Source organism: Chaetodon auriga, chromosome 5 (genome assembly GCF_051107435.1).
Source record: "Chaetodon auriga isolate fChaAug3 chromosome 5, fChaAug3.hap1, whole genome shotgun sequence".
Classification (NCBI taxonomy): domain Eukaryota; kingdom Metazoa; phylum Chordata; class Actinopteri; order Chaetodontiformes; family Chaetodontidae; genus Chaetodon; species Chaetodon auriga.
The window spans coordinates 21,678,525-21,703,502 of record NC_135078.1 but is presented as its reverse complement, the minus strand read 5'-3'; the positions used below and the strand labels follow the sequence as shown (position 1 = coordinate 21,703,502).

General features: G+C 41.8%; 2 protein-coding genes across 2 annotated transcripts; one reads left to right on the top strand and one right to left on the bottom strand.

Moving 5' to 3' along the window:
- Positions 1-945: 945 nt before the first annotated feature.
- Positions 946-8,158, top strand: ankrd13a (ankyrin repeat domain 13A). Its single transcript, XM_076730343.1, has 15 exons — positions 946-1,261; positions 2,224-2,359; positions 2,677-2,801; positions 2,911-2,956; positions 3,285-3,428; positions 3,537-3,726; positions 4,427-4,493; positions 4,596-4,677; positions 4,765-4,826; positions 4,914-5,044; positions 5,149-5,306; positions 5,385-5,516; positions 5,614-5,774; positions 5,877-5,941; positions 6,181-8,158. The coding sequence occupies exons 1-15, from the start codon at positions 1,154-1,156 to the stop codon at positions 6,377-6,379; spliced, it is 1,806 nt and encodes a 601-aa protein (XP_076586458.1). The 5' UTR covers positions 946-1,153; the 3' UTR covers positions 6,380-8,158.
- A 6,180-nt stretch (positions 8,159-14,338) lies between these two features.
- On the bottom strand, positions 14,339-20,818 carry slc6a4b (solute carrier family 6 member 4b). The gene is made up of 13 exons (XM_076730344.1): positions 20,617-20,818; positions 19,549-19,683; positions 19,205-19,424; positions 18,952-19,090; positions 18,706-18,840; positions 17,596-17,699; positions 16,439-16,566; positions 16,245-16,357; positions 15,891-16,022; positions 15,611-15,710; positions 15,395-15,495; positions 14,661-14,828; positions 14,339-14,549 (listed from the first exon to the last, which is right to left on the bottom strand). Exons 1-13 carry the CDS (start codon positions 20,816-20,818, stop codon positions 14,469-14,471), a joined length of 1,758 nt encoding a protein of 585 aa, XP_076586459.1. The 3' UTR covers positions 14,339-14,468.
- Positions 20,819-24,978: the final 4,160 nt, after the last annotated feature.

Genomic DNA, 24,978 nt, shown 5'->3' with positions numbered 1-24,978 from the left:
AATCCTCTGGTTTGGGCGGTACACAACCTGATTGACCCAACTGAGGGCAATTAAACACCACAGTAAGTACGTAGGTGAGTTTGATCTATTCACCTTAGTGGCACGTTAACAAAAGAGTACTTTTTATAACAAAGGGACGACGCTTAATGGACCCCCTACCACCGGCAGTCATCTTTGAAAGCACTTCGCACGTCAATTTCACTGCTGTACTTTTATATAAAATAACGAGAAAACAATAAATCAACAATATTATACAACTGTGGTCTGCCTTGCTGTATGATGGATCAACATCCAGTGTGTTTAAAACCATATCCGCAGAACAGCCACCATCCAAGCATACGTGAAGAACACACCGCCACATGTTAACGTTATATAATATCAGCTGTGATTAATGGTTTAAAACTACCAAGACTTGTGTGTGTGTGTGTGCATCCATTACACTGTAGCATGCTGGTGGTAAAGTTTCAGATTTTCAACCTCCCAGTCCCTCCCCGAAACGTAAAGGCGCCCGTCTCATTTTGACATTATGGCCACAACAGTTCGCATACAGCAGTTATAACATTGGTTTTATGAATTTTTGCAGGACAGCAATGCATCAAAACCAAGTTATTTAACACTGAACGTATAAAGGCGGCACGCGGAACAACGTTTATACAGGAATTACACTTTAAATTTAACGTTCTGTAACCCCCCTGCGGACACGTTGAATGGTTCCGTCCAACTGGAACCGACTATTCTTTTTTTCTACAGGCGATTGTTTTATTTACAAATTAGGTTTCTGTCTTGTAGCAACCAAATAAATAATTGTTATAATGCATGAATTACATTGGTTTGTAAAGGACTTGGAAATATAGTCTTAAATAGATGACATTAATTAGATTGTGAGTCGGTTTCTATATAGGACACCCCTGTCATTATTGGACACTATTCTCCTGGCACTTCCTTGTTCAAAAGTTTTATTTAGGGGAAGGCTTGGGGAAAAGTTGGACACCGGTTTCGATATTTCGACGTTGTTGTTGTCAAATATTAAGGGTATGGATCATATGTATCGTACATTTTTGGCACAAGTAGCGTGAAGGTACTGCAGTTTTCCCATGGCTGTAATTATTAGAAGCTGGCTAACGTTGCACTGAGCGGCTCCATAAAGAGGAAGATGTCCACGGCTAACGTTAGCGAAGACATCCGAGAGAAGTTTCCTCTGCATTCCGCAGTGTGGGAGAACGATTACCGGAGACTGGATGAACAAATAACGTTGCCACAGGTTGGTAAAACACCGAACAGGTCACTAACCCATGGCTTCACACCGATGCTTGCTAGCTAGATGAAGCCAGGAGTATGATGTTAAATCTCCGGAGCTATCCAGTGAAAGTAGGCCAGTCGTGTTGACAGATGCTCCGTAGTGTCACACAAAGATAACGTTTGAAATGTCTGCGAGGACGCAGCTATTCACCGATCAACAGGTTCGGAAGTTAACTTTACGAAAATGTATTCCAGAATAGATTGATTGCATGTTTTCAGATGTCAATTTAAAATACTAACCCAGTTCACTGGATTACTTGAACTCATCATGTAATCGGACGAGATTTGGTAACATAAGAGCTGCTTTACCAAATAAATGAAGAAGTTTGTGGTGTTTTGCGTTTCTGACACTTTAAAGACAGGCATGTGAATTGTGCTGTTAGTATGCTCAATACTTTACATTACGGTGGTTATTATGTCCTGTCATCTCTACCGTGTCATTCCTGTCAAACATGCAGCAAACGAACAAATTATGAACAAGTATAACAAAATTTTCAAAAGCATCTCTAATCTCACAGTAACTGATCACAGTCAAATACCGTGTATTGTCGCAGTATATTTACAATGATCCGGTCGCTATGACTGATACCACCCAGCATGGCTGATCAATAACACATTTACCTCAGTAGCATGAGTCATTTGAGGACCAGACATGATGCTCGGTCTTGTCAGTGTGCTGAGAGCTGTGGTCCTATATCATTATGTGTGATGACGTAAAGTGAAAGGTGTAGAACTATGACTGTGAGTTATACTCTGAAGGCCCTCAGTTGAAAGTGAAGCAGCATTACAAGCCCATGTTCTTTTGTTCGTGTAACAGGTTGTCATGTTGATACAGAAGTATTTAGTCTAAGCAGGTGCCTAGTTTTTCCTAAACAAATAAAGGCACATTGTTAACGTGTGTTGGTGTCTTCCTGATTCTGTCAGAATGACATCGAGGCTGTGGATCCCAGAGGTCGGACACCTCTGCACCTGGCTGTGTCGCTCGGGCACCTGGAGTCAGTGAGAGTCCTTCTCAGACACGGGGCTGAAGTGACTAAAGAAAACGCCAAGAATTGGACAGGTTCGCTAAAAAACTGGCTACCTAACAGACAAAGACTGCTATGATCCCATGAATGTTTCCTTTGCAGTTGTGCTTTCTGATGATTTGCGGGTTGCGATCACTTAGAGCCCTTCTCACATTATCCTCCAAGTGATCTGCTGTTAATGGGGTTTCTTGGAAAAACACGTCTCCACTCCTCTGCCTGCAGTAAAACAGTTTCCTGGGTTATTACCGTCATTGTTGAGGTTTTTTAATGGATAGTTGCTACTCCTGGGGAACAGATGCTGTTACCTTTAAAAGGTTTAGTGGTTTGTTGATCCTTGTCTGCCTCTGTGTAGTGCTGCAGGAGGCAGTCAGCACCGGAGATCCAGAGATGGTTCAGTTAGTGCTTCAACGCAGAGACTACCTCAAAGCCTCCACTGCTCTGGGAGGAGTGCCTGAGCTGCTGTCAAAGATCCGAGAGGTTTTGCTTTATATAGTTTCCCTCATTGTCTTGTTGTCCATCTGCACCTGTGCTTGGAAATATTTAGTGGCAAAGGAAATAATTGCTCTGTCTATCTTCTCATCCACAGTCTCCAGACTTCTATATGGAAATGAAGTGGGAATTCACCAGCTGGAGTAAGGCCTTTTTCATGTGTGGATATGTTTCATTAAAGTAAAGTAGACTGTGTGCGCATGCTGACCTGTTCATTTAACAAAGGCTGCTTATCAACAATTCAGTATGCAACAGAAGAGGTTGCTTACAAATGCTCTCCTGTGCTGTGCCCCCACAACATACACCATCTTCACTGGCCAAGAGGTTTTCAGCAGGTCATACAGGAAAGACTACATACCTGCCTCTTGTTAGCTGAAGCATTTGTTTTGGTTCAGTAATGAGCCACATTGTTTGTCATCTGCCGATACATTTCTTTCTGTTGTGTGACATTCATGTGCCGTTGCTTCACAGTCCCTCTTCTGTCCCGGGTTTGTCCGAGTGATGTTTGTCGCATCTGGAAAAGTGGCGCCAGCCTGCGAGTGGACGCCACTCTTCTCGGCTTTGAAAACATGACCTGGATCAGAGGGCGCAGAAGCTACATCTTCAGAGGAGATGGTGTGTGTTTTAACTTGCTTACACACTAAAAAGTTTTCTGAGTTCGCTCTGTGATTTGTAATTTTTCTCTAAGGTGACTTAAGTGTATCCCTGACTGTATTTTGGCAGATTCATGCGCAGAGTTGATGGAGGTGAACCATGACGATGAAGTAGTGGACACTGAACGCTTCAACATATCCCAAGAAATGGAGGATGTCACACTAGAGTCGATGCAGCCAGCTGAGCAGGAAGTAGCAAAGAGGCTGACTACTCCGATTGTCAACACCTACTTGGACACCAAGGATATTGCTTTTGAGAGGCAAGAGCTGTCCTTTTTCTCACAGCATTCATAGATCTAACTCACTTTAACCAGCCAAGAACAAACTCCACTATGACAGTATTTCATGACAGCTGGCATCTCAGTGATTTTCACACTTGCTTTGGTGTCATTAGTCACTGAGTGAGGTTACTGTGTAAACAGTGATTCCATTCGGCTTATTTATCATCATTCTCCACCACCGTCTGGATAATATTTACAGTATCATCCAAGCATCTAATTGTCTGAAATGCAATATTTACACTGACTTATTCATCCAAAGGTTGTCTTACCGTCAGTACACATGTTGTGCAACCCTGCAAATGAATAACCTGGAGTTAAAATAGATAGTGATAATGTGAGCAAATTTAATTTGGCATGTTAGTCAATAGCATGAGGTGATTTTGCCTTTATATCATCTTGTTAATCTTCATGGGGATAATTTCCTCAAACACAGTTGACGATTTTACTTGGCAGAAACTGTGATTATGTTTGTCTTGGACGGAGGGCCTGTCTTACAGTGGACACTTGTCAAACACTCGTTTAACTAATAAAAGTAGTGATGGCTGCACTCCATCCAGGTTCAGCCTCGGTGTTCTGTACAGTGGCTCAGATGGATAACTTAACATATGTTGTGGAAGGTATTCTGAACTGAAGTCTGTGATGGTGGATATTGCCTGTAATGATGCTTCTGTTTTTGCAGGACCAAGTCTGGGATTTGGGGCTGGAGAAGTGACAAAACTGAAATGGTCAACGGATTTGAAGCAAAGGTTCACAGAAGTTCCATATTTTCTTTCCATCATAACTGAAGTGTAGTCATTCTTAAAACTGTGAAGCCCATTTATGAAGTTTGACTCTGATTGTTTTGGCAGGTTTTCAGTGTGAACAATGTAAATGTGGTAATCAGGACAAGGACAGAGCATCTTACAGACGAGGAGAAAGCCAGGATAAAAAGTAGGTGGAAAATCTTCTTTATGTGTTACGTTTCTGTCCTTCGGTGTATGTGTGTATTGTACTGAAGCTGACTTTTGTTGTTCAAAGGTGAAAGGAACATCTTGGAGTCTCTGCTGGGGACTGTGGAGCAGCACATAAGTGCACAGGGGGTAAGACGTGTGTTCAGCAATCGAATTAAAACGATGTGTTTGTTTCCCACTTGGCAGCTGATTTCATATAAGTGCTCAAATTTACAGGATCTGACTCTAGAGTATGCAACTGCCACCAATCCTACTGCCATCACTCCAGAGGAATATTTTGATCCTGACTTTGACCTGAAAGACAGAGACATCGGCCGGCCCATTGAACTGAGCATTCGAACGCAGAAGTGAGAAATGCAGCTTTATGGCTATAATAACCTCAAACTTTATCCCTCATAGCTGGGCGTCACCTATATCAAGAAATTGCATTCTCCAATCTCGTCTCACGCAGGTTCAAAGGCACACTGTGGATGAGCGAGGAGCATCCTCTGTCCCTGGTGGAGCAGGTGACCCCCATTATTGACCTCATGGCTCGGACCAGTTCCCATTTTGCGCGCCTACGAGACTTTGTGACCCTGAACTTTCCTCCTGGATTTCCTGTTAAAATAGGTACGCAACATTCTTTTCAAGTGTTACATCCTGAAGTCTGTTTTTACATCTGATCGGTTATATTTTCCTCTCTTGCAGAGATTCCCCTGTTTCATGTGCTGAATGCCAGGATTACATTTGGTAATGTCAACAAATGCAGTACTGAAGAGGAGGCGAACACAACGCCAGCAGCCACGCCAACATCCTCAGGAGAAGATGAAGAGTCTGCAGGTAGGAACGCAGCCAGTCTAACCTCTAAATCTGACGCTGTGTTCGGAAAGTTACACATCTGTGATTCCTGGTCCGCTTCTGCTTTTCATCCGTCCAGCACTGCCTCCGTTTCAAGTGTGTCCTTCAGTGTTTGAGGTGCCTGTCAGTTACCACCGTCGAGGAGGCAGCCGACACGCACCCGTGTCCAACAACGACGAGGAGCTTTTGCAGTACGCCATCCACCAGAGTCTCCTGGAGTCACGCAGAGGCCCGAGCCCGGTCAGAGCCACCATCACTGAGTCACCTCACCGCACACAAATCTGCTCTCTGCATTTTTCCATTGCTCACCTTGATTTTGTGCTGATGTTTGTGTCATTCTAGGAGGGGATTTGGTATGATACTGATGGGGAAGTCACTGACGTAATGCCCAGTAGCCAGAGTGACAGGTAGGAACACAGGTTAAGGTTGGTGGCATAGAAATGACATAATCATATGTGGTGACAGGAACACTCCTTGAGGCTTGCGTGTCCTGCAGGGATTTAGATGACGCTGTGTATCTGTTCACCTCTTGTATGTGTCAGTAAAAGCTAGTTCGGTCAGGATCGCCCCCGTTCAAAATAAACATACTGACTTAAAGCCACGGAAAAGAGCTGATTCTCACTGTCCTCTGTCCATGTCATTCTAGGAGTATCCCAGAGGGGGTGCTAGTGGAGTACGGAGACACCCCCAGCCTCGTCAGCTCTCTTTCTGCCTCTAGCCCCGACACAGACCTCCGCCTGGCCATGGAGCTCTCCGCACAAGCTCAAGCAGAAGAGGAGAAAATGAGGAAGCAGGAGGAAGAGGAGCTGGAGAGGATATTGCAGCTATCGCTCACTGAGAAGTAAAAAGGAATAAGAGGGAATAATAATAATAATACGACTTTTCCAGATCCAGAAGCAACCACCACACCTCAATTTTCCTTCCTAACCACTGTAGTCATCTATGCAACCGCAGATTTCTTTCTGTAACAGATCATTCTTGCGCAGGCAATATCAGACTCTCAGTATCCAATATTTTCCAAAAGGTATTTTTGGTAAGAGCATACTCCTTTATATATATTTCTATCTCAGCATAGTGTGTCTCCATCGTCAAGCTTAGACTCTTTCAGATCATTTTCGGGTCGGTTCTTCTTTCTATTTATTTCTTTTCATTTCCAAATCAGAGTCACTGCAGCAGCCCACATGTGTTGATCATGCTGTTGTCCGGAGTGGGGTCCAATAAGTGTAATTAAGGTTCTACGAATAAAAATGTTTGACTACTTGAGGTGACTTCATATAGTGCTGGCACTCAAATGTGACATTTATGGTCCAGAACACTGTAGGTTTCTATTATTAGTATTATTAGTAGTAGTAGAAGTAGTATTAGTATTATAACCTCAGTCCCTGATTTTTAGAAAGCTGGAAAGAAAGCAGCCGAGTACAACAGAAAACTACACATACTGTGGCCCTGAAGGGACAGATTTGAGTGTTTTCACTATGAAGTCTTCCGACAGAGTCACTTTGTTGAGGACCGTGGGCTCACTGAATAATGGAAATCTCAGGGTTCCAATTTTACACATTTTCACTTTGGAATTAGTTTGTAAACCAGTTGTAAAACTATCGGAAATTGTAGCCTGACAAATGTTTCTTTGGTGCGAAATTGTATCATTAATGCATATCACTCTATGCCATATCGATATTAACTGAGCGAGTTGAGTTCAACGTGTCAAAAGTTCATAAGTAAAAGCTTTTCTTGTACTTAGTGAACGTAGACTCTGCAGATGGGTAAACAAAAGCATGTTGCTGTGAGAGAAACTTTAAATCAGCTGCATGGTAACGTAATCTTTGCTGCAACGAGGATGGGGGTTAACTTTCCTGCCTGGGATTTCTTCCTTTTTAATTGAACATTTTGTCAGATTTCATTGAGGAAAGGACATTTTTCTAAAATGTTACTGAGAAACTTCAAGCATTATCAGCTCATTTCAAAACGCAATAGCGAAGACCAGTCTGTCTGTGGATTCACAGCCGTCATGCAAGCAGTGCTGCAGAGATTATTCAGATTCCTCAAGGCAGTCTGTTCACCTTTTGTAGCCATGAACAACTCGAGACCTCTGAGCAGGAGAAAAGACAGCACAGACTCAAAGATCAAGCATGCCCGCCATATGTAGGATTAGTTTCTTCAGCATGTGCCAAGCTCTGACAGCGCTTTGTCTGGGCAAGAGGTGGTGACAAATTAATGCAGTGCCACTCCGACTAAACTTTTGAGCAGATTTTTAGACATTTTGTATCTTAAAAACAGGATAAAGAGGTTTCAGTTGTACTAGGGTGATGCTGAGTTACATGCATTAACCACTATAGTTGATTTCACTGACAACCAACCACTTACGAAAGGTCCCTCTGTGTCGCCGCGTCTGACTTTCAGGGGCTTCGGCTGAAAAACTACTAATTATAACGATCAAGTTTCCAAACTGACTGAACAGTCGACTTTAAACAAAGACTAGCTTTGGTTAATTTAATGCAGCTGTTTGTAATGCACCGTTCCGGCTGCAAAGGTTTTTTTTTTTTAATATGTTAAAATTTTAAGAAAATGTGTCAGTTTCAAAGCATTGTTTCTTAAATAAAAGCACTTTATTTCCATGAGGATTAAACGTGGCTTTGTTCGTGTGCTTTTTTCACAAAAACACAGCTGATGACAAAGGAGACAACCTGAAGTACCCAGTGATGCAGCAAATCTTCCACGTTCATCTGACTAATCAATCGCAGAACAAAATGATGTAGACCAACAGTTTTATTTCGGGAAACTGAGCAGATATTCAGTCATTTCTTGGTATCACTTGATTTCATCTGAACAGGAGCCTTCATTAACATTATTTAAACTGCAGATTAAAGCAACGACAGCTCTCACATCATAATCCCACCGCTGTATATTTAATGCACGTTTATTAACAAATTTCCTTTTTAAAAAGCCATAAGCCTCAAAAGCAAACCTGTACACAACATTTCCTGTAAAGTTCTGTCACATAATCAAAAAAGAAAAAGAAAAGAAAACAGGCTGGCAGTTTGTGTCTGAAAAAAAAAGAGCTGATTTCCACAAAATTTAAGGAAAAACTGGTTTAAATGATGTAGATTTAAGCAATGACAACTCTCACTCTGTAGTCCCACTCAGATGTATTCAGTGATTGCAGGCCTCCAGACTTAGTGACCACATTTCCCTTCAAAAGGGTGAATAAGACAAACAAAATACACCTCATTACTGCGTTTCTTTTAGAAGTGAAGTCCAACGAAAAAACAAAAATCCAATAAAAGGTATGTAATATATGTAATAGCCAACATTATTGGGAGTAACAGGCAAATATTTTATATCCCTCCGTTTACAGAAGTCGTTTGAAATTAAATAAAAGCCTAATAATAAATCCAAGTGAATAAATAATTGTGCAGTCTTGTTTTATGCAGCTATTGTATGGTGGCAGTGTGTGTTTTCCCTCAGCTCGGTCTGGCAGGAGGCGGCTGTGAGACCGGGGCTGAGCTGCTCGGTGCAGGGCGGACAGCAGCCTTGTCTCCCGGTCCTTCCCTCCTCCTGGATTTCGGGACAGTTTCACCGACGAGGCAGCGGTTTGTAGACACACACAGCCATGATGATCATCAGCAGCAGCAGGACTGCGAGGACGCTGCCCAACGTGACTGTGAGGACAAAAACACGAGCTGTAACTGCCGATCTCAGCCAACAACAACAGACAAACAGGCTGCCTAGCAAGGTGGATTAACCTCTTTTGTTGGCTTTGATTCTCCTGTTTAATTAGCAAGTAGCTGTCCCTCTAGGATAAAGACAAAAAGACCATTTTGGACCCATAAGTGCCCCGGAGGAGCCTGACTGTCAGCATCCCTCCCTGCACTGATTGGCCCTACAGTCTCCAACATCAGGTCTCACCTAGATTCTGCTTCTGTAAGACCACATAAGCTCTCTCCGTCAGTCTGGAGTCCTCGAGTTGTCCGTTTACTAACATGCTAAAACACATTATTAGCGCTTGTGGGATGAGGCGCAGCATCATAGCGATGGAGGCTGGAGGATGATGATGATGATGATGATGATGAGAGTGAGGCGCTTCTTCTTCCGCTGTAGGATCTGGGTCCTAAGCCCGTTGTATTATTTTATTGACTCTTGGAGCTGAAACGACTGGCTGATTGATCGATTTGTCAATTGACAGCTACTTTGATAAGGAATCAGTCATCACGTCATCTTTGGAAACACTGTCACTTACAGGTTGATTATTTCCAGGAAGGAACTGTGTACCTTGGTGCTTGAAGTAAATTCAAGTGAATGTTTATTCATGTGGACTGAAAGCTGACTCCCTGTGTTAAAGTATGAGTTAATGGGAATTAGTCAATTAGTCATCTTCCAACTCTATATTTATGCTATAATTAATTACTACCAAATTGTATGATTATTTCCAAGAAAAATGTGTGTAAAATATGTAACATGAAATGTTTTGCAAGCCAAAAGTGTCAAACATTTACTAGTTCTGACAACTCAAATGTGAATTTCTGTTGGTTTTCTAAGCCTATTATTATATTTATAGTATTAAATTTGGAGGTTTGGGACTGTTTTGACATTTTATCAACCAAATGATTTATCAATTAATCTTAATCTTAATGTCAGGAAATTGAGAAAAAGCTCATCACAGTCAAAATTACAGTTAAAAAACTCAAAGATATCCAGTTTACTATTAAAGAGGACTGAGAAAACAGGAATATTCATATTTCAGATTGTTGAAACAGTTAATTTATTTCGCTTAAGAAATGACATTTGTAAGTAATTGATTATCAAAAATTTCTGCAAGTTATTTTGTGGACCATCAATAATTGATTGATTATTTCGTCTCTAGCAGCTTGATGAGTATACTGCTGCTGTTGGTGTAATTGTGAGGGTCTCTCTGCAGCCTGGACTGCAGCAGGGCTCTGAAACTTTCAGGTGTTTGCGGACTGTGTAAAATCAAAGTGCATAAAATCGCTTCTCTTACTGGGAACCATCAAACAAGTGTGAGGCCCCCATCACATTTCCCATTTCTGAAATGTCAAAGAGCAATGAAGAATAGATATAAAGGTCAAGCTCCTTGGGGTTATGTCCTTATATAATTAGTCTGCATGACTGATGTATATGGCCTTTACCTCCATCCTCTATAGAACTTAAGTGTAGCCACCATTACAAACACTTAGTGCTCTTAATTATATGCCAGAGAAGCTTAATGAGCGTTAGGAAATGTCACTCACGGCAGCCTGAAATTAAAACTGGAGGCTTCCTGGATAAATCATCACAATAAGAAAACATTTCAGCACAGCATGAATGCAAAGATCCTGTTTTAATAGGCCACCCAAAGGCATTTAAACTGAATGAACTCAGTTATGGTGCAGGCTTTTTGGTGCTAAACTTATTATGAGCATGATTCTGTGACTGCCATTGTTCTTATCTGTTCCTGTTGATTCATGACAGCAGATGTAGGGGAGCATTACATAAGCACAGTGTATGTGTCATGCCATTACATCATGTGACACAAATGCACAGTAAACTGAACTCAAAGGCTTTTGTTAACACAGTAACTGGAGTAATCTTCACTGAAGACCGTCTGGCAGATCGGTTTTTCAGGCCTGATGCTAACATTTTGAGCTCTGTGGTCTTCGTGCATTTTGCAGTTTTAATAGAGACGAGGGGAAACAGGTTTGTGTGCAGGGAGAACTGCTCGTGTCTTAAAATCAGGGCATCAACCCGGATTCAGCTGTTAAAATGCAAACAGGTGAAGTGAAATATTGCTGTGAAGACAACAGATAAATGACCCTTTTCCTAACAGGTTGGTTGATGGGAAACAGTGTTAGTCTCAACCTCCAGTAAGGGACGGCGATGTGGTCCTGAAATAATATCACAGTATTTCTGGGTATTTCTGCAACAATGATATTCTTGATGATGAATATCATGATTGTGAAGTGATGTTACTGTAATTTTCAGCCGCGCTTGTCGTTGTGTGCAACAGTATGATGTTATTATGTAAAGTCGGAATATTGGCATTATCACAATATGATCTAATATTATGATTTTAAAAATGACACCAATATTATTGTGAATAATATGACATGGCACACCCCCAACCTCCACCTCTCTGTGCGGAGAGTCCTCTCTGCTGATTTTGTTTCCTTCCACAGTTTGTGCACATTTTCGGGCCTTTAGGACTCCATCTTCTACTGTGTCTGCACTATAATCTGACAGATACAGGATTTTTTACACCAATATCAATGTTTTAGTTTGTTGTTTTTTTTTTTTTTTAAATCTAGTAATGAAATATGTACCAATTGTAATCCTGATGCAGATCCAAGACATACGTACTGGGCCAGACATATTTTAATATTGACAAATCCAGCTGTCAGTGCTCCCTGTTGGACCTGCTGTGTGATCTAAACACTAAATTACCTCCAGCCTAGTTTGGTATTTCTGCACTGCAATGCCCTCATATACACCCATACTAAGAAAGTATTGGCTGAAAATATATAATAAACAGGTGAATGTGAATTTAGATTTGTGATCTCTAATCATTCATATGCATGTGAGTAAAGAATATATCGACTGGTGCATGTGAGGCTGGGGTCTAAAATGTGTGCAAAGGATCACACACTCATGGTTCTCCTGCAAGTTAAAAAGTCCTGTGAAATTCTGTTTTTTATTTCCACCCTAGCATCTGTGTTTTGTCAGGATTAATGGAGGCAACGTTTCAGTCAGAACATACACGTACACTATCTATGCTGTCATTTTTTCCCTTAATATGCTGTTTGTCAAGCTCTTCGTGTCAGGTAGAGAAGAAACCGTCTATTTAGCAGCGTCTCTTTTATGTGTCTCCTGTGCTTGCCTGCTCTCTACTTCAATAGCAGTCAGTGACACAAAAGGGCTTTGATCTGCGCGTCCATCAACCAGCAGCTCAGTGGAGAATCATATGTTCCAAACCACTTTCTACTCTCGTATACGTTCATACCTGTCGTCCTTGAAGTGATCGGGCCTGGCTTAGGAATGAAAATCAGTTGAATAAGTAAAGATCTGAAAGGTGCTGTAAGTGGGACTCATGTATTATTTGTGTGTGTGTGTGTGTGTGTGTGTGTGTGTGTGTGTGTGTGTGTGTGTGTGTGTGTGCGAGAGAGAGATAGAGAGGGTTTGGGGAGTATTTGAAGGGGAGAGGCTGCTCTGTTCCCTTGTATGTTGATGGATTCTGGATATTGCAAATTAGCTTGTTAATTAGAATATCTAATAGAGGTGAGCAGCAACAGCCAACAGCCATTACAAAGACATGAGGATCACCATGTGGAGATTTACAGAAACATATCTCTGAGGTGGTCTCCCACATACTTACAAAACAAACGCACGGCCTGCTTTAATATAGATAATGGAATTTAACTGCCTAAAACGCTGTATGATGTTGTTGGTTCGTATTCATGCTTAACCTGCAGGAATGAAAAGAGTCACAAAGACCAAATGTGTAATGTATACAATAATGAATTTATACACATCTGACTAGTACATAAACCAGGTTGAAACAGACTGAAAATCATCACCTTGCTCATCATATTATTCTCTAAATAGAAATAAAGCATAAAGTGCTTTTAAAGACCCAGGCGATATAATGCTGTGTGTCAAAAAAAAAAAAAATCTTAAATTAGAGAGTGAAACATTGGAGAGGCACAATATCAATACAACCTTTACAATTTTTGTACATACAGTGAAATATTTAGGCAGATTAAGGCAAAACAGGCTATCTGGAGTTAAATGAAGCCATCAGATGAAGACAAAAAAGTTCATTTTGATTTTAAAGAACCAACACACTTACAGTTGTACATACTGTAGTGTATCTCCAGAAAGCACACAGACTCTGCTTTCTATAATGCTAATACTAAACGATAGTACACATATATTTTATCTGAAAGCATTAAATGAACTGATGTGGTCTTTGTCTGAGCTCCTCACTCATCTCCATTTCAAACACTTGTAGGGAAAAACAGCATTTTTTAGCAGATATATCCAGCAGCTGGCATGAAATCCTATACAAGCCTTTTATTACAGTACAGAGCTACTCTATAAATATTAAATACAGCATTGACAAAATAAGGGAGGGACTGTAATTTACAGTCAAGCTGATTTAGGTTTGGTCCCATTTAATCTCTCTCCTCGTGGAGATGTACTGCCCAGTGGAAACAAAAAAAAAGTCTTTACACAATCCACATATAATATCTGTTAAAACTGCCATTAAAATACAGCAGAGCTGGTAACACATGGTGTGAAAAACATTAGCTTTTAGTCTACTGATGGATAAACAGCCCGCTGAATAAAGTTTTTTCAGTATGTGAAATTGCACGCAGAACACTGCTGCCATGATTCTTGTAGTGGTGCAAACCTGTGTTAACCTGTGTTAACGCTGCGGTTTCCGTCGTTGCTGTAGCTGAGCATGCAGAGCCGATGTCATCTAACTTTCACAAACTACAGAAAATACAGAACTTAACGAGAGAAGACGGCCCCATGCAGTGCTGCTGAATCTTACATAATAGAAATACATGTTTTAATTTTCCTTGGCATATTGTTCTCATGAGATGAAGACAGCTGATTAAGGGGATAAGCAGACCGTTATTTAAACACAGCTCCTACAACCACATGAACGCAACATCTGAAGGCTACATACTGTCCTGGTGGCGCGGGTCCATCTGAACGCACACAGACCACACAGTAAGGTTTGAGTATTGCTATCTCAGCTCCTCTTGGGATCATAAATTTAGCAGCATTTACCATTTTACAGAGTCGACATGTTCAACAGTCATGATGTCAGATAATGTTCAGGTTCACTCACAAATAACTTAAAGCTGAGGTTTAAATAAAAAAAAACTACAAGCGGGGGATGAGTGTATTTTTCATGTGTTATGGTGGTTTTTCTTTCTATGGCACAGTGGCCATGTTGAGGCTGTCAGCGTGGATGTCCGGTATGGTCCTCTCTGGTCTGAGACACACCGCCAACCTCTGTGGAAAACGAGAGCGTGGGAGAAGAAGAGGACAGACGAGGTTCATGTCAAAGAAAGTTCACATTTTCAGCCTTTTGCACAGGTTTTCTCCCTCCCTTCATCCACTGACCTGTTTGAGAGATCCAGGAGTCCACACCAGCTTGTAGACCATGTAGATGGGGATCCACATGAAGGATGAAAAGCCAATGATGTATCCCACTGTGATGCTCCAGTCAGGGTACTTATAGTCAAACAGCGTGAGGGGCGGCGCTTTGAGCAGGGAGCTCACTATAATATACTGAGAAGAGTTGGGATATATAAAGATATTTAAAATGTCCATATATGATAATGAGAGTTTTATATTCTTCCATAAGACATAATATTGGGAAAGGGTAATATATCTGTCACACGTCCATACATTGTGAAAGAAATATATAAAGGAAGCCAGTGTAATAATGCAAAATGTCAACTGGAAAACAACCAGAGAGATGGATGCAAGTAAGAGACAAGGATATTAAACTGTATGAAGAGGAGGGAAATTGACATTTGCCAAGGCGTTTTTGCAGAAGGTAGAAAAAGTTTGGAGGAAGACATTTCAAGCACAAAGGAGGGTTAAATCTACAGAGAGAGGGTCAGCTGTTAGGTGACCGCGGTCCACTCGTCTTTTGATCTTACACCCAGCTTGATTGATCTCCGCGTGATTTAAATATGTGACGCTTATTTGATCTTTTTAAAGGACCACATGTTAACATATTGTAAAACTCAAAATCACATGTTACTGTCATGTCAAATTTGTTCTGTCTGTTGTTTCCATTGTCGACATTTGGATCCACCTGTTGTAATTGTAAGGCAGAATTTTCTTACTGCTAGAAATGCTGGACTGATGGCGACCCAGCACACCCTCCAGAACAATCCTGGAGCTTTGCCCAGCATGGCCTGAACATCACTGCTAAATCTGTTGATGCCTGAAAGCAACCAAATCAACATGAATCACAGTAAGAGCACATTTGATTTGATATATTTGACATTGCAGATAAAAGAATCTGAGAAGCAGCCAGCTGATAATAATCTCTTGTTTACCGTAGAACCAGGAAACCGCGATGGCCTCAAGGAAACCCACAGCTATAATGGAGCATCCTACTCCGAATTCCTCCAGCAGCTTCACCACATAGGCACCACCCTGTCAATGACACCATCCATCATCACTCATTTCCTCCAACAGGCTGCAGATCTCAGTGTTTAATCCACCACAGTGCATCCAAGACCACCCGAACCTGACGGCAAATGCAACTGAAAACAATCATTTGAACTGACGAGGGGCTGAATTTCTGTTCTCTAATTTAAAATGTGAAAAACTTACATTTGTAAGGGTGCTTAGAGAGCCCAAAAAGCAGACAACTACCAAGCACAGGACAAAAAGTTCACGTCTGTGAGAGAAATGATCCGGGTATTCATCCAACACAGCAGTGATGATGGCCTCCAGCCCGCCAAACTGAAACACAGAGAAAGCTTAAAACATACAGTATCACACTGTAGTCTGTACACATTTCAGCCTGAATATCATTCATCAATAGATTTGGCTGCTTATGTGTACATTTTTGTAAAATTTATACTGAAATGTGACTTAAATCAAGTATGCTGTTTAGCTGCCCTCTCTGTGATACATGAAGTGATCCTGTGGCCCTCATGTACTCGGGGCGTCCACAGTTCGTACCGTGCTGTCCAGTCCCAGTGTGATCATCATCACAAAAAAGATGATTGCAAAAAAGGTCGAGCCCATCATGTTTGCAATGGCTTCTGGGTACGTGATGAAGAGCAGACTCGGTCCTGAAAGCATGTAAACATGAACAAGAAGAGATCAGAGTCTGTGTGTGATTTTTCTTCTTCATCTAAAACTCCTTCGCTGACCTTTATCTCTGGCCACATCCTCCACCTCCACCTTCCTCATCTCGGCCATGTAGCCCAGCACCGTGAAGATGACGAACCCCGACACAAAGCTGGTCAGACAGTTCACCAAACTGGTCACGATGGCGTCACTGTTTGGGGAAGAAATCGAACCCTGTTAGAGGACATGTTCCAAAGCACTGCTGTCTGAGGTGAAAGCTGACCTGACCCTTCTGACCTTCGTTTAATGGGCTCCTTTATATTTTCTCATTATCTTTGTGCATGACGCATGAGGATGCTCCTAGCTAGCAACCATCCTGCGACAATGCTAATGAGGAATACTCTACTAAAGGATGAATGTCGTGTGTTCATTCGAGATATCAAACTCTCTTACCAAACATCCAGCCGGTGTTGGAGTAGTTACCAAGTGTCAGCCAGCAAAATGCTTTATGTGACAGAAAATCTTCAGGAAAGCTCAACAGAAACAGGAAGCAATGGTTTTCAATGAATAAGTGTTTGTGTTAAAACTGGAGCACATTCTCCCAAAAAACACTGCCATTACTTTGTCTTTTCTTCCATTGAGAAATACAATGTTTTGAGCAAGAACTGGCAGTTAGTCAGGTATGTTACAACTGAAATGTATTTTTTATGTAATAAAGAATGAAATTTAATGGTAATAAGTGAAAGAAATGAAAAACATCCCTCTCACACTGACTCATTACATTCTTGAAATGCGCCTGAGCTCTGTGTCCAGACGCGGCAGCATCCAGTTTCATTCATGATCTGTGTGTTTACTACTGTTTCCTCACATGCCACTCCGCTCCGCTCAGCCACACACACACTATTCATCATACTGGGAGTGTACAGTTTAATTTCGTCTGTGTACAGCTTGGCATTTATACCCACCATGCAGCATTCACCACTCTAATATCACCGTCTCGACCACACCATCTTGTTTAATTCATAGGCAGTGAATCCCACAGCTGCTCTCATGCTGACCGCATGCTGTGCGCTAAAGTCTTCAAACTCAACCCTTAAATTCAACAGGAGCTGCGATTTCTCATCATCCAGAGAGCAAAGAACGTTTAAAGGTTTTGGCCTTTTATCTGGACCCTCTGCCTCTACTTGTGAAGCTGTGTTCAAGCCACAGATGTGGGTTCACATGACTCAGCGTGTCTTACCGATAGCAGTTATTTGTGAAAGGGTTGTAGCTGGAGAGAGCCAGGAGCACCCCGAACCCGGGCCCCAGCGAGAAGAAGATCTGAGCCGCAGCATCCACCCACACCTACAAAAGACCACAAGAGAGACAGAAGGAGACATTACTGTACAGGTTCTGGGATGCTGCAGGTTCTAAGGGCAATTAACGGCATAAAAATACAGTATTTCTTTCACAGATTAGAACCAATTCAGTTTTTTCCTTTGAGTGATTTAATGTCACCCTTCATATTTTCATTTTCATATTTGTGTTCCGATCCCTCAGTATTTAATTGGCCGAGCAGAGAGGTGTTGTGTCAGTCGTATAGAAATCTAGCTGCCGCACAGCTGGACGCAGGGAGATCTGAAGAGGAGCACGCATTCGGCATTAAAAAGAGGAGGGCAGCGTTGGATATTGGTGAGTGAGACAGAAAGGGAGGCCTTTGTTAATGGGCAGAAAATCTAAACCAATTATGCATCTTATTATCCTGCTCTGTGGCTTATTTATGCATCTCATTTCATCTCATCCATATTCCCTGCCAACCAAAGCACTCACACATGTTTAGCAAACAACCACAATGAGCCAGAGAGGAGGAAGAGGACGCTTCACAGATCGAGAAGAAATATAGGCAGATCCTCGAGGGACTGCAGTGAGCAGAAGCAAATGAGGATATACTCTATTAAATTACTGCCTCTCATGTTTGGAAGATCCACATGTGTTATTTCATTACACCAGTCCAGCAAGTTAAACACGAATCAGAGACTCCTAACTCTTGCCAGGACAGCAGCGAAACACATCTTAGTCAGTCTCTGGTCTTGCCCAGACATAAAGACCCTTTATGCACAAATTATACACAATGAAATACAGCATATCATTTGTGTGTGTGTGTGTGTGTGTGTGTGTGTGTGTGTGTGTGTGTGTGTGTGTGTGTTCATCTATTTAAGCTTTTATTATTATCATCATTATTGAGTCTTCTCTCCCCATAAAGATCATTTGAATTAAACCTATGAGGATGACCATGTTTTTCATGTAAGGAATGAGGGAATTTCATCCTTTTCTGACAAACAAGCTGACCAACCAACTTTGTAGAACTCACACTGGTCTCCAGCAGCTTCCCCCACTGGGGTTTTAGGTAAAACACCACACCTCTCCAGGCTCCCGGCAGAGTGGCGCCTCGAATCAGCAGGATGAAAAGGACTATGTAGGGCAAGGTGGCGGTCACCCAGACCACCTGGTGTGGAAGGAGGAGATAGATCAGGAAGAGTTGGAGGACCTACAGGTCATAGATACGAGATTAAAATAATCTACTATATTGTTAGGGCAGTAAAGCAGCTGCAGTTACCTTTCCTGAAGTCTTCACGCCCTTCCAGAGGCTGAAGTACACGATGGTGAAAATGAGGAAAAGGCAGAGCATCAACTGCCAGCGAACACCCCCAACGTTTCTCAGCCCTGACGACTTGTGGATCTCAAGAACGTTCCTCCTGTAACACATAAATCATCACCTTACTATCACCAGCTGACAGTGTTTGTGTAGAGTATTACTGTAAAACTATTTATATATGCGGTTTCTGTTACTCACACTTACATGCACTTACGTGTAAAATTCCTCTGCCGGAGACCTGGAGGAATTCGTCCAGGTGACGTTGTCCATGCCAAAATAGTTAGTGCAGTCGGGGGTATTCCACACATTGTCGCAGTTTGTCCATGGCAAGATGCTGGAGAAAGAGGAGTAGAAGTAGAAGAGGGCCCAGGCGATGATGGTGTTGTAGTAGAAGGACACATACAGAGCGATGATGCAAATGGCGTATCCTATACCTGAAAGAGAAGAGGAGGATAGACAGAGGATTGTCTTGAGTTGGTTTTGAGTCAGATTTCTTATGGTAACTCAGTTTCAGTGTGTTGAACATCTGCTTCTGAGCAGCGCAGTGTGAGGCCTTACCTTTGAAAATGGGACAGATGTGTTTCCATATGGATATGGCTCCGGTTCTGTGGAACTGCCCCAGCGCCAGCTCCATGTAAAAGAGCGGCACCCCACCAAAGATGGCCATCAAAATGTAGGGAATGAGGAAAGCACCTGCACGGGGACGCATGAGGGTGCATGTTATGGAGGGCTTTCGCATGAAGGTCACGATGAGTGTCAGTCTCATGCACAGTGACATTCATAATCAGAGGAATTAAGAGGGCATGAATCTGATTTTAAAAAAAAAGAAAGAAATCTGAATGAAACAGAGACCTCTCTTTGGTCGTTTACATTACGTTTTCAATAGCTTTATTTTGATCAAACCATGGACAAGAAGAGAGCTCATTAAGGCTACCTTTCATGTTTAAAATGAAATATCTAAATAATCTTCCGTTGATTCCCTTTTTTTAATCTTCTATTTGAGCTTTTTAAACAAATTATTTTAATAATCCTTCATTTCTTTTAAATCTTAATGCCTTTTTATGGTATCTGCAGCACTTTGAATCGCCTCGTTATTGAAAGGTGTTAAATAAATAACCTTTCTTTGCAACCAGGTCTGATGCTGTAATGTGACTGACTCAGATGCTGATTGGCATGTGAGTAAAGCGCATCCTTTCCCAAATCCAAAATACAGGATGACTTCAGTCTGTGCACATCTTTTTGAAAAAGCAGATATTAATTTTTCTATCATAAAATAAAACGCTTGTCCTGATAGGAATTTGTCAAGCTCCTGAATTGTAAACATAATGGATAAAAAGCGACCAAAGACACAGGATTATGTCAGAGGAAAAGTGGTAAAACTTTTTCGAGGACTTTTCATTGACGTGGAGGCGACAGATGCGCACTTCAGCACCATGGACAGTTTCTGCTGTCATGCGTCGCTTCAGCCTTTTTTCTGAATGGGTTGAAGCCATTTCGAGCACAAATACGGACATTTAATCGATTGAGGACTCACTAAGTATTCGTCAAGTGGCTCCACACGTAATATTTGAAGTTACACAAATCCTAACTTGTGAAACAAAGCTTTAAAATCTCAAAACCACTTACCGCCTCCGTTTTGATAACATATGTAGGGAAATCTCCAAACATTTCCCAGATCCACCGCAAAGCCAATGACAGACAGGAGGAAATCCATCTTTTTGCTCCACTTGTCCCTGGAGTCCGTCTGCGTGATGACCGGCACCGGGACCGCGCTGTTGGGGCTGTAGCCGGGGCTCGGGGAGCCGTGGTGGGTCAGACTGCCGGCCATGACTGCTGAGTCCTGTCGGGGCATCGGACTGTGAAAAGTCAGCCAGAGGACCAGAGAGGAGGATGTTTCTCCTGTAATGATGACAGGCCGAGTGGGAGGAGTTGGTGGAGCTGCTGCGGACTCTGGGGGATACCTGCGAGTGGAGGCAGCAGCTTTCAGCAACTCCAAAAGCTGATTTTACACGTGCGCTGATCGATGGCATTGATCACTTTTTAGTAGCTCTGTAGCTTTAGCTGCATGTCGAAGGGTTTGACGTTTTCACTGCAGATCAGTGGGTTCACCAGCAGCTTAGACTGACAGGACTGCAGCTTCGCTCACTTTACACATACTTTTGGCAAAATCCCATTTAATTCATATTTAACAGCAACAGGATGTGACAGGCAGAGCGCACAATGGTCCCTAATTTAGCTGTAATCAACTTTATTGCTGCAAATCACATTGACACAATCACAGTATGTGGCAGATTGTTGATTGAACTTTCCAGCATTTAACAAGAGGCCCTGAATGAAGGATTTTCCATGAGGTTTCAGGCTCTTTTCGCTGAGATAGTTTGCTTCAATTTGAGTTACCATTTCAGTAATATGAAAAACTGTGATTAATGTTCTGTGAAGTGGTTTGCAGCTTCTACATGCTGCCAAGCCTCCACTCGCACAGCAAAATTGTGAGTTCACAATGAACCATGATTTCATTCTTTTGAAGCAACAGGTTGGCCTGCAAAGTAATTACAGTATAGGAGATTTATGTCTGCTGTCTATCATTCGTCACTAACACTGATGTGACATGTAGCTCATGAATCACACTATCACAGTGGATGCACCAGATTAGACATATTTTACTTTCCAGCTTCTAAAAAGAAGTTGTGATGTTTGATGTTTTCAGGATCAACTTCAGTTCTGATACCATGTGAACAACACATGAAATACAGTGATTACAGCCAGGCAGTAATCTCACCACACGGTCCATTTAGTAGCTGTTCTGCAGCTTTCAGACACGATCATTTGCTGCTTCTCCATGCAGCCAACCCTCTAAATGTAAAGCTACCCTGTAACATGTTTAGTTTCAGGGACTATCTATATTCTTCCATGTATTTATCGACAATTTTTTATTTTCCATGTCCAATTCGGAAGGTAAAAGTACTTTGCGATAAAAGACAAAAGCAAAAATCAAAGTAAAATACAGACATAATATAAAAGTAAGAAATAAAATAGAGATAGCATAAATAAAACAATGTTAAGGAGATAAACAGGTGGGTCAAAACTGGAGAAAAAGTAAAAATTATATTAAAAAAAAAAGGGGGTCAAGATCTCATTCAAACCAATGAGCAGGCGGTCCAAGTTAACTTTTGAAGTTTGATACAGAAAGCTATAAATAGCACCTTGAGCCATCTTGGCTTCCTAATCCCATGTTAATATAGTTTGGTGAAGACAGCAGAATAGAATCACGGCAGCTTAACTGCACTCATTAGGAAAAACCTAATAAAAAGACTTCGTAATCAAATCCAGCGCTTTTAGCAGTGAGCACTTCGAAAAAGGCTGCTAACTGCATCTTCAGAGAGCAGCGGTCACGCAGGTCTGCAAGCGGAGACGGAGTGCATCAAATGGAGTTACTTTGGGAAATGGATATGACACAGAGATAGGGCAAGAGGCATCAGGAAACTGTCACTTCAAAGCCAAACTGTCTGGCTTGGCTGCGTCACCTCAAGCTGGGAAATGCAGATTGTGTTGTTCGATAACTGTCACTGAAGTCATTTTCTGCCATAGAGTGCATCAGAGGAGATGCAAAATCCTTTTCATTTCCATTAGATAGATTCTTTGTTCACGGTTCAGATTCCCTCAGATCCAACATGTCCTCTCACTGCCAGAGCCAGGATGGGCAAGAGTAAACAATCAGCTGGTGGGAAAAGGCTGCGGTTGCTCAGCCGAGGTGCGGGGCCCCCGAGGGCCAAAAGCCTAACAACAAACCATATAGCACTGGCCTTCTCTAACATACAATCCTGTCAATCTGCATTGGCACACATGGGCAGAAGAACATCAGACTGACAGGAGCCTCTATCACATGCCCTGCTGCCTGTTAGAGCACGTCGACTCTAATCACACATGGACATGTTGCATGTTGGCCCTGCCCAGAAACTCTGCTGACAGGCAAACAGACATGGATATGACACAGCATTGTTATTTTTAAATGTGGGATTTTATTTAGTTTTGAACTGATTCCCCAGCATTCAGTCATTGTAAATTCTTCTTATTGTCTCCTGAGCATAGAAGATCGCGTAAATGAGACTTTCCACTTCATTGGTGTTTCTGACTATTTCACTTAAACGGGACAAAATCAATTCACAGTCTTTGTTTCTGCATGTTATCCATTTGACTTTTTGACTGTTAACACATTTGGTGTCTTGTGAGCCTTGAACCGACAAATAAATAAAAGCTGTTGTTTCCCCATTGACAAATAAGCAAGGTCAAGCTGCACAGATGCTCTGGTGTGCTGTTTACTCAGGCAGAAGTCCTCGTATGGCATTTAACAAGACATGCTATTACCTCATATTATCTAAAGCCACTGCAAGGGATGAGTCACCCAGCGAGGGAATCCTGGGTTGCTTGTGAGAAAAAAAAAGGAAAAAACAAGATCAGTCGTCACAAGGAAGCCACTGCAGGAAGAGGGCCCCTTCATCTCAGCCGGGCACACTTAGACTGCGGCTCTGGATTGTAAATGAATATCCTCAAAATGGCATCATCCCCAAATCACACTTGAATGTCTGAATAGTTTAGTTATTCTAGTTTGGTCTGTCATTATCATGTAACACTGTCAGATTACAGGTCCCGACATGTGATTAAGACTTAAGACCAACCTCTTGTTTTTTCTGAAACTATGAAGGGAGCTTTTTTGGGGGCGGGGGGGCTCCTGCTCCTCTCAGTCTGTCATCCTGTGTTATCCCTCCATCCTTTCACCACCTGATCTACCTGACAGCTCAGTCCTGCAGGCTGAACTGGACTTATGGCTCAAAGGAGCTCCACACTTCACTGCACTGACGCCTACCAAGCCCTCCTGCTCCCATTCTGACTCAGACTGGTTTTCCCAAACATGCCCTCACTCACGCAACACACACGGATTCTTATTTAAATCAGAGTCCATATGGAGTCATTTGGGAGGTTTTGACAGGTTTCATTGTCCTTGTTCTTAGCTCGTCCTGAGTAATTACACTGAGAGCAACAATTGGAGTCAGAATCTTTCTATGTGCACACACTTGGGCAATAAAACTGATTCTGATTCTGTTTAGGGTCTTGGGCATCAAAAATGACACAGTCGCCATCTTCTGGACAATATTTGATACAGCTTTTTTCCAAGCATAACTTAGAAATAAGTAATTAAGCACACCACAAAAGGATTAAATGTATTTGTAGATATTTTTTTCGAATATTTTCACGTTTTTTTAACAACATTGTTGAAGTAAAGTTGATAAATGTCTATATCAGCATCAGTATTAATGATATTTTAATGTGGGGAAGCCGGATAGCTTTGTTTTCTGAGTTCAAATAGATTAATTGTGCTCCGTTCATCCTAACTATTGATATTAACCCAGAAATTTGACCTGATATGCCCCAAGTTTTGAACTCCAGGCATTTTCCCCAAGTGTCGCCTATCCAGCAACAGGTGCTCTGCATGTGGAGCAGGAAGCACGTTTGTTTTGAAAAGCAGTGTGCCCAGTTTATATCATATTTCACAGGATTGGAGCACAATAAGGATTACATGGTTTGACTATAAATCACTTTTTAAAGATCAGTGTGATTTGCAGATAGAGTATCAGGTTCATCCCAAGAGTTTGTCTCCCGGTCATTCCATATCTTGACCACAAGATGGCGTAAAGATAAAATAATTTAATTTACAACAAGCGCGTATGTTTTCGTTTTCAGTTCACGGATATTTTTTATGCGTTTGCGCTGAGTATCTGCATAAAATGATTTCTGTTGAAACATAATATGACAACAGGAAGATCACAGCATTAAGCTTGTGTCAAATTCAGTGAAACTTATATTGACGTTTCAAGTTAATCAACCTTATGGACAGCTATTCAATAAATATGCAACCACAGCTTATTTAGTGAAGAATGCAATCAGATTTTAATGCTAGAAAGCTGTCTTTACCTTAATTATATGTGTGTG

Excerpts from the sequence above, each read along its gene's own strand:
- ankrd13a (XM_076730343.1), top strand. The coding sequence starts at position 1,154 with ATGTCCACGGCTAACGTTAGCGAAGACATCCGAGAGAAGTTTCCTCTG. Across the intron at positions 1,262-2,223 it reads AACAAATAACGTTGCCACAG|AATGACATCGAGGCTGTGGA; the intron begins GTTGGTAAAACA and ends TGATTCTGTCAG. Across the intron at positions 5,517-5,613 it reads AGAAGATGAAGAGTCTGCAG|CACTGCCTCCGTTTCAAGTG; the intron begins GTAGGAACGCAG and ends TCATCCGTCCAG.
- slc6a4b (XM_076730344.1), bottom strand. The coding sequence starts at position 20,818 with ATGGCCGGCAGTCTGACCCACCACGGCTCCCCGAGCCCCGGCTACAGC. Across the intron at positions 19,684-20,616 it reads ATGTTATCAAAACGGAGGCG|GTGCTTTCCTCATTCCCTAC; the intron begins GTAAGTGGTTTT and ends GTCCCCGTGCAG. Across the intron at positions 14,550-14,660 it reads CTCCTGGATCTCTCAAACAG|AGGTTGGCGGTGTGTCTCAG; the intron begins GTCAGTGGATGA and ends CGTTTTCCACAG.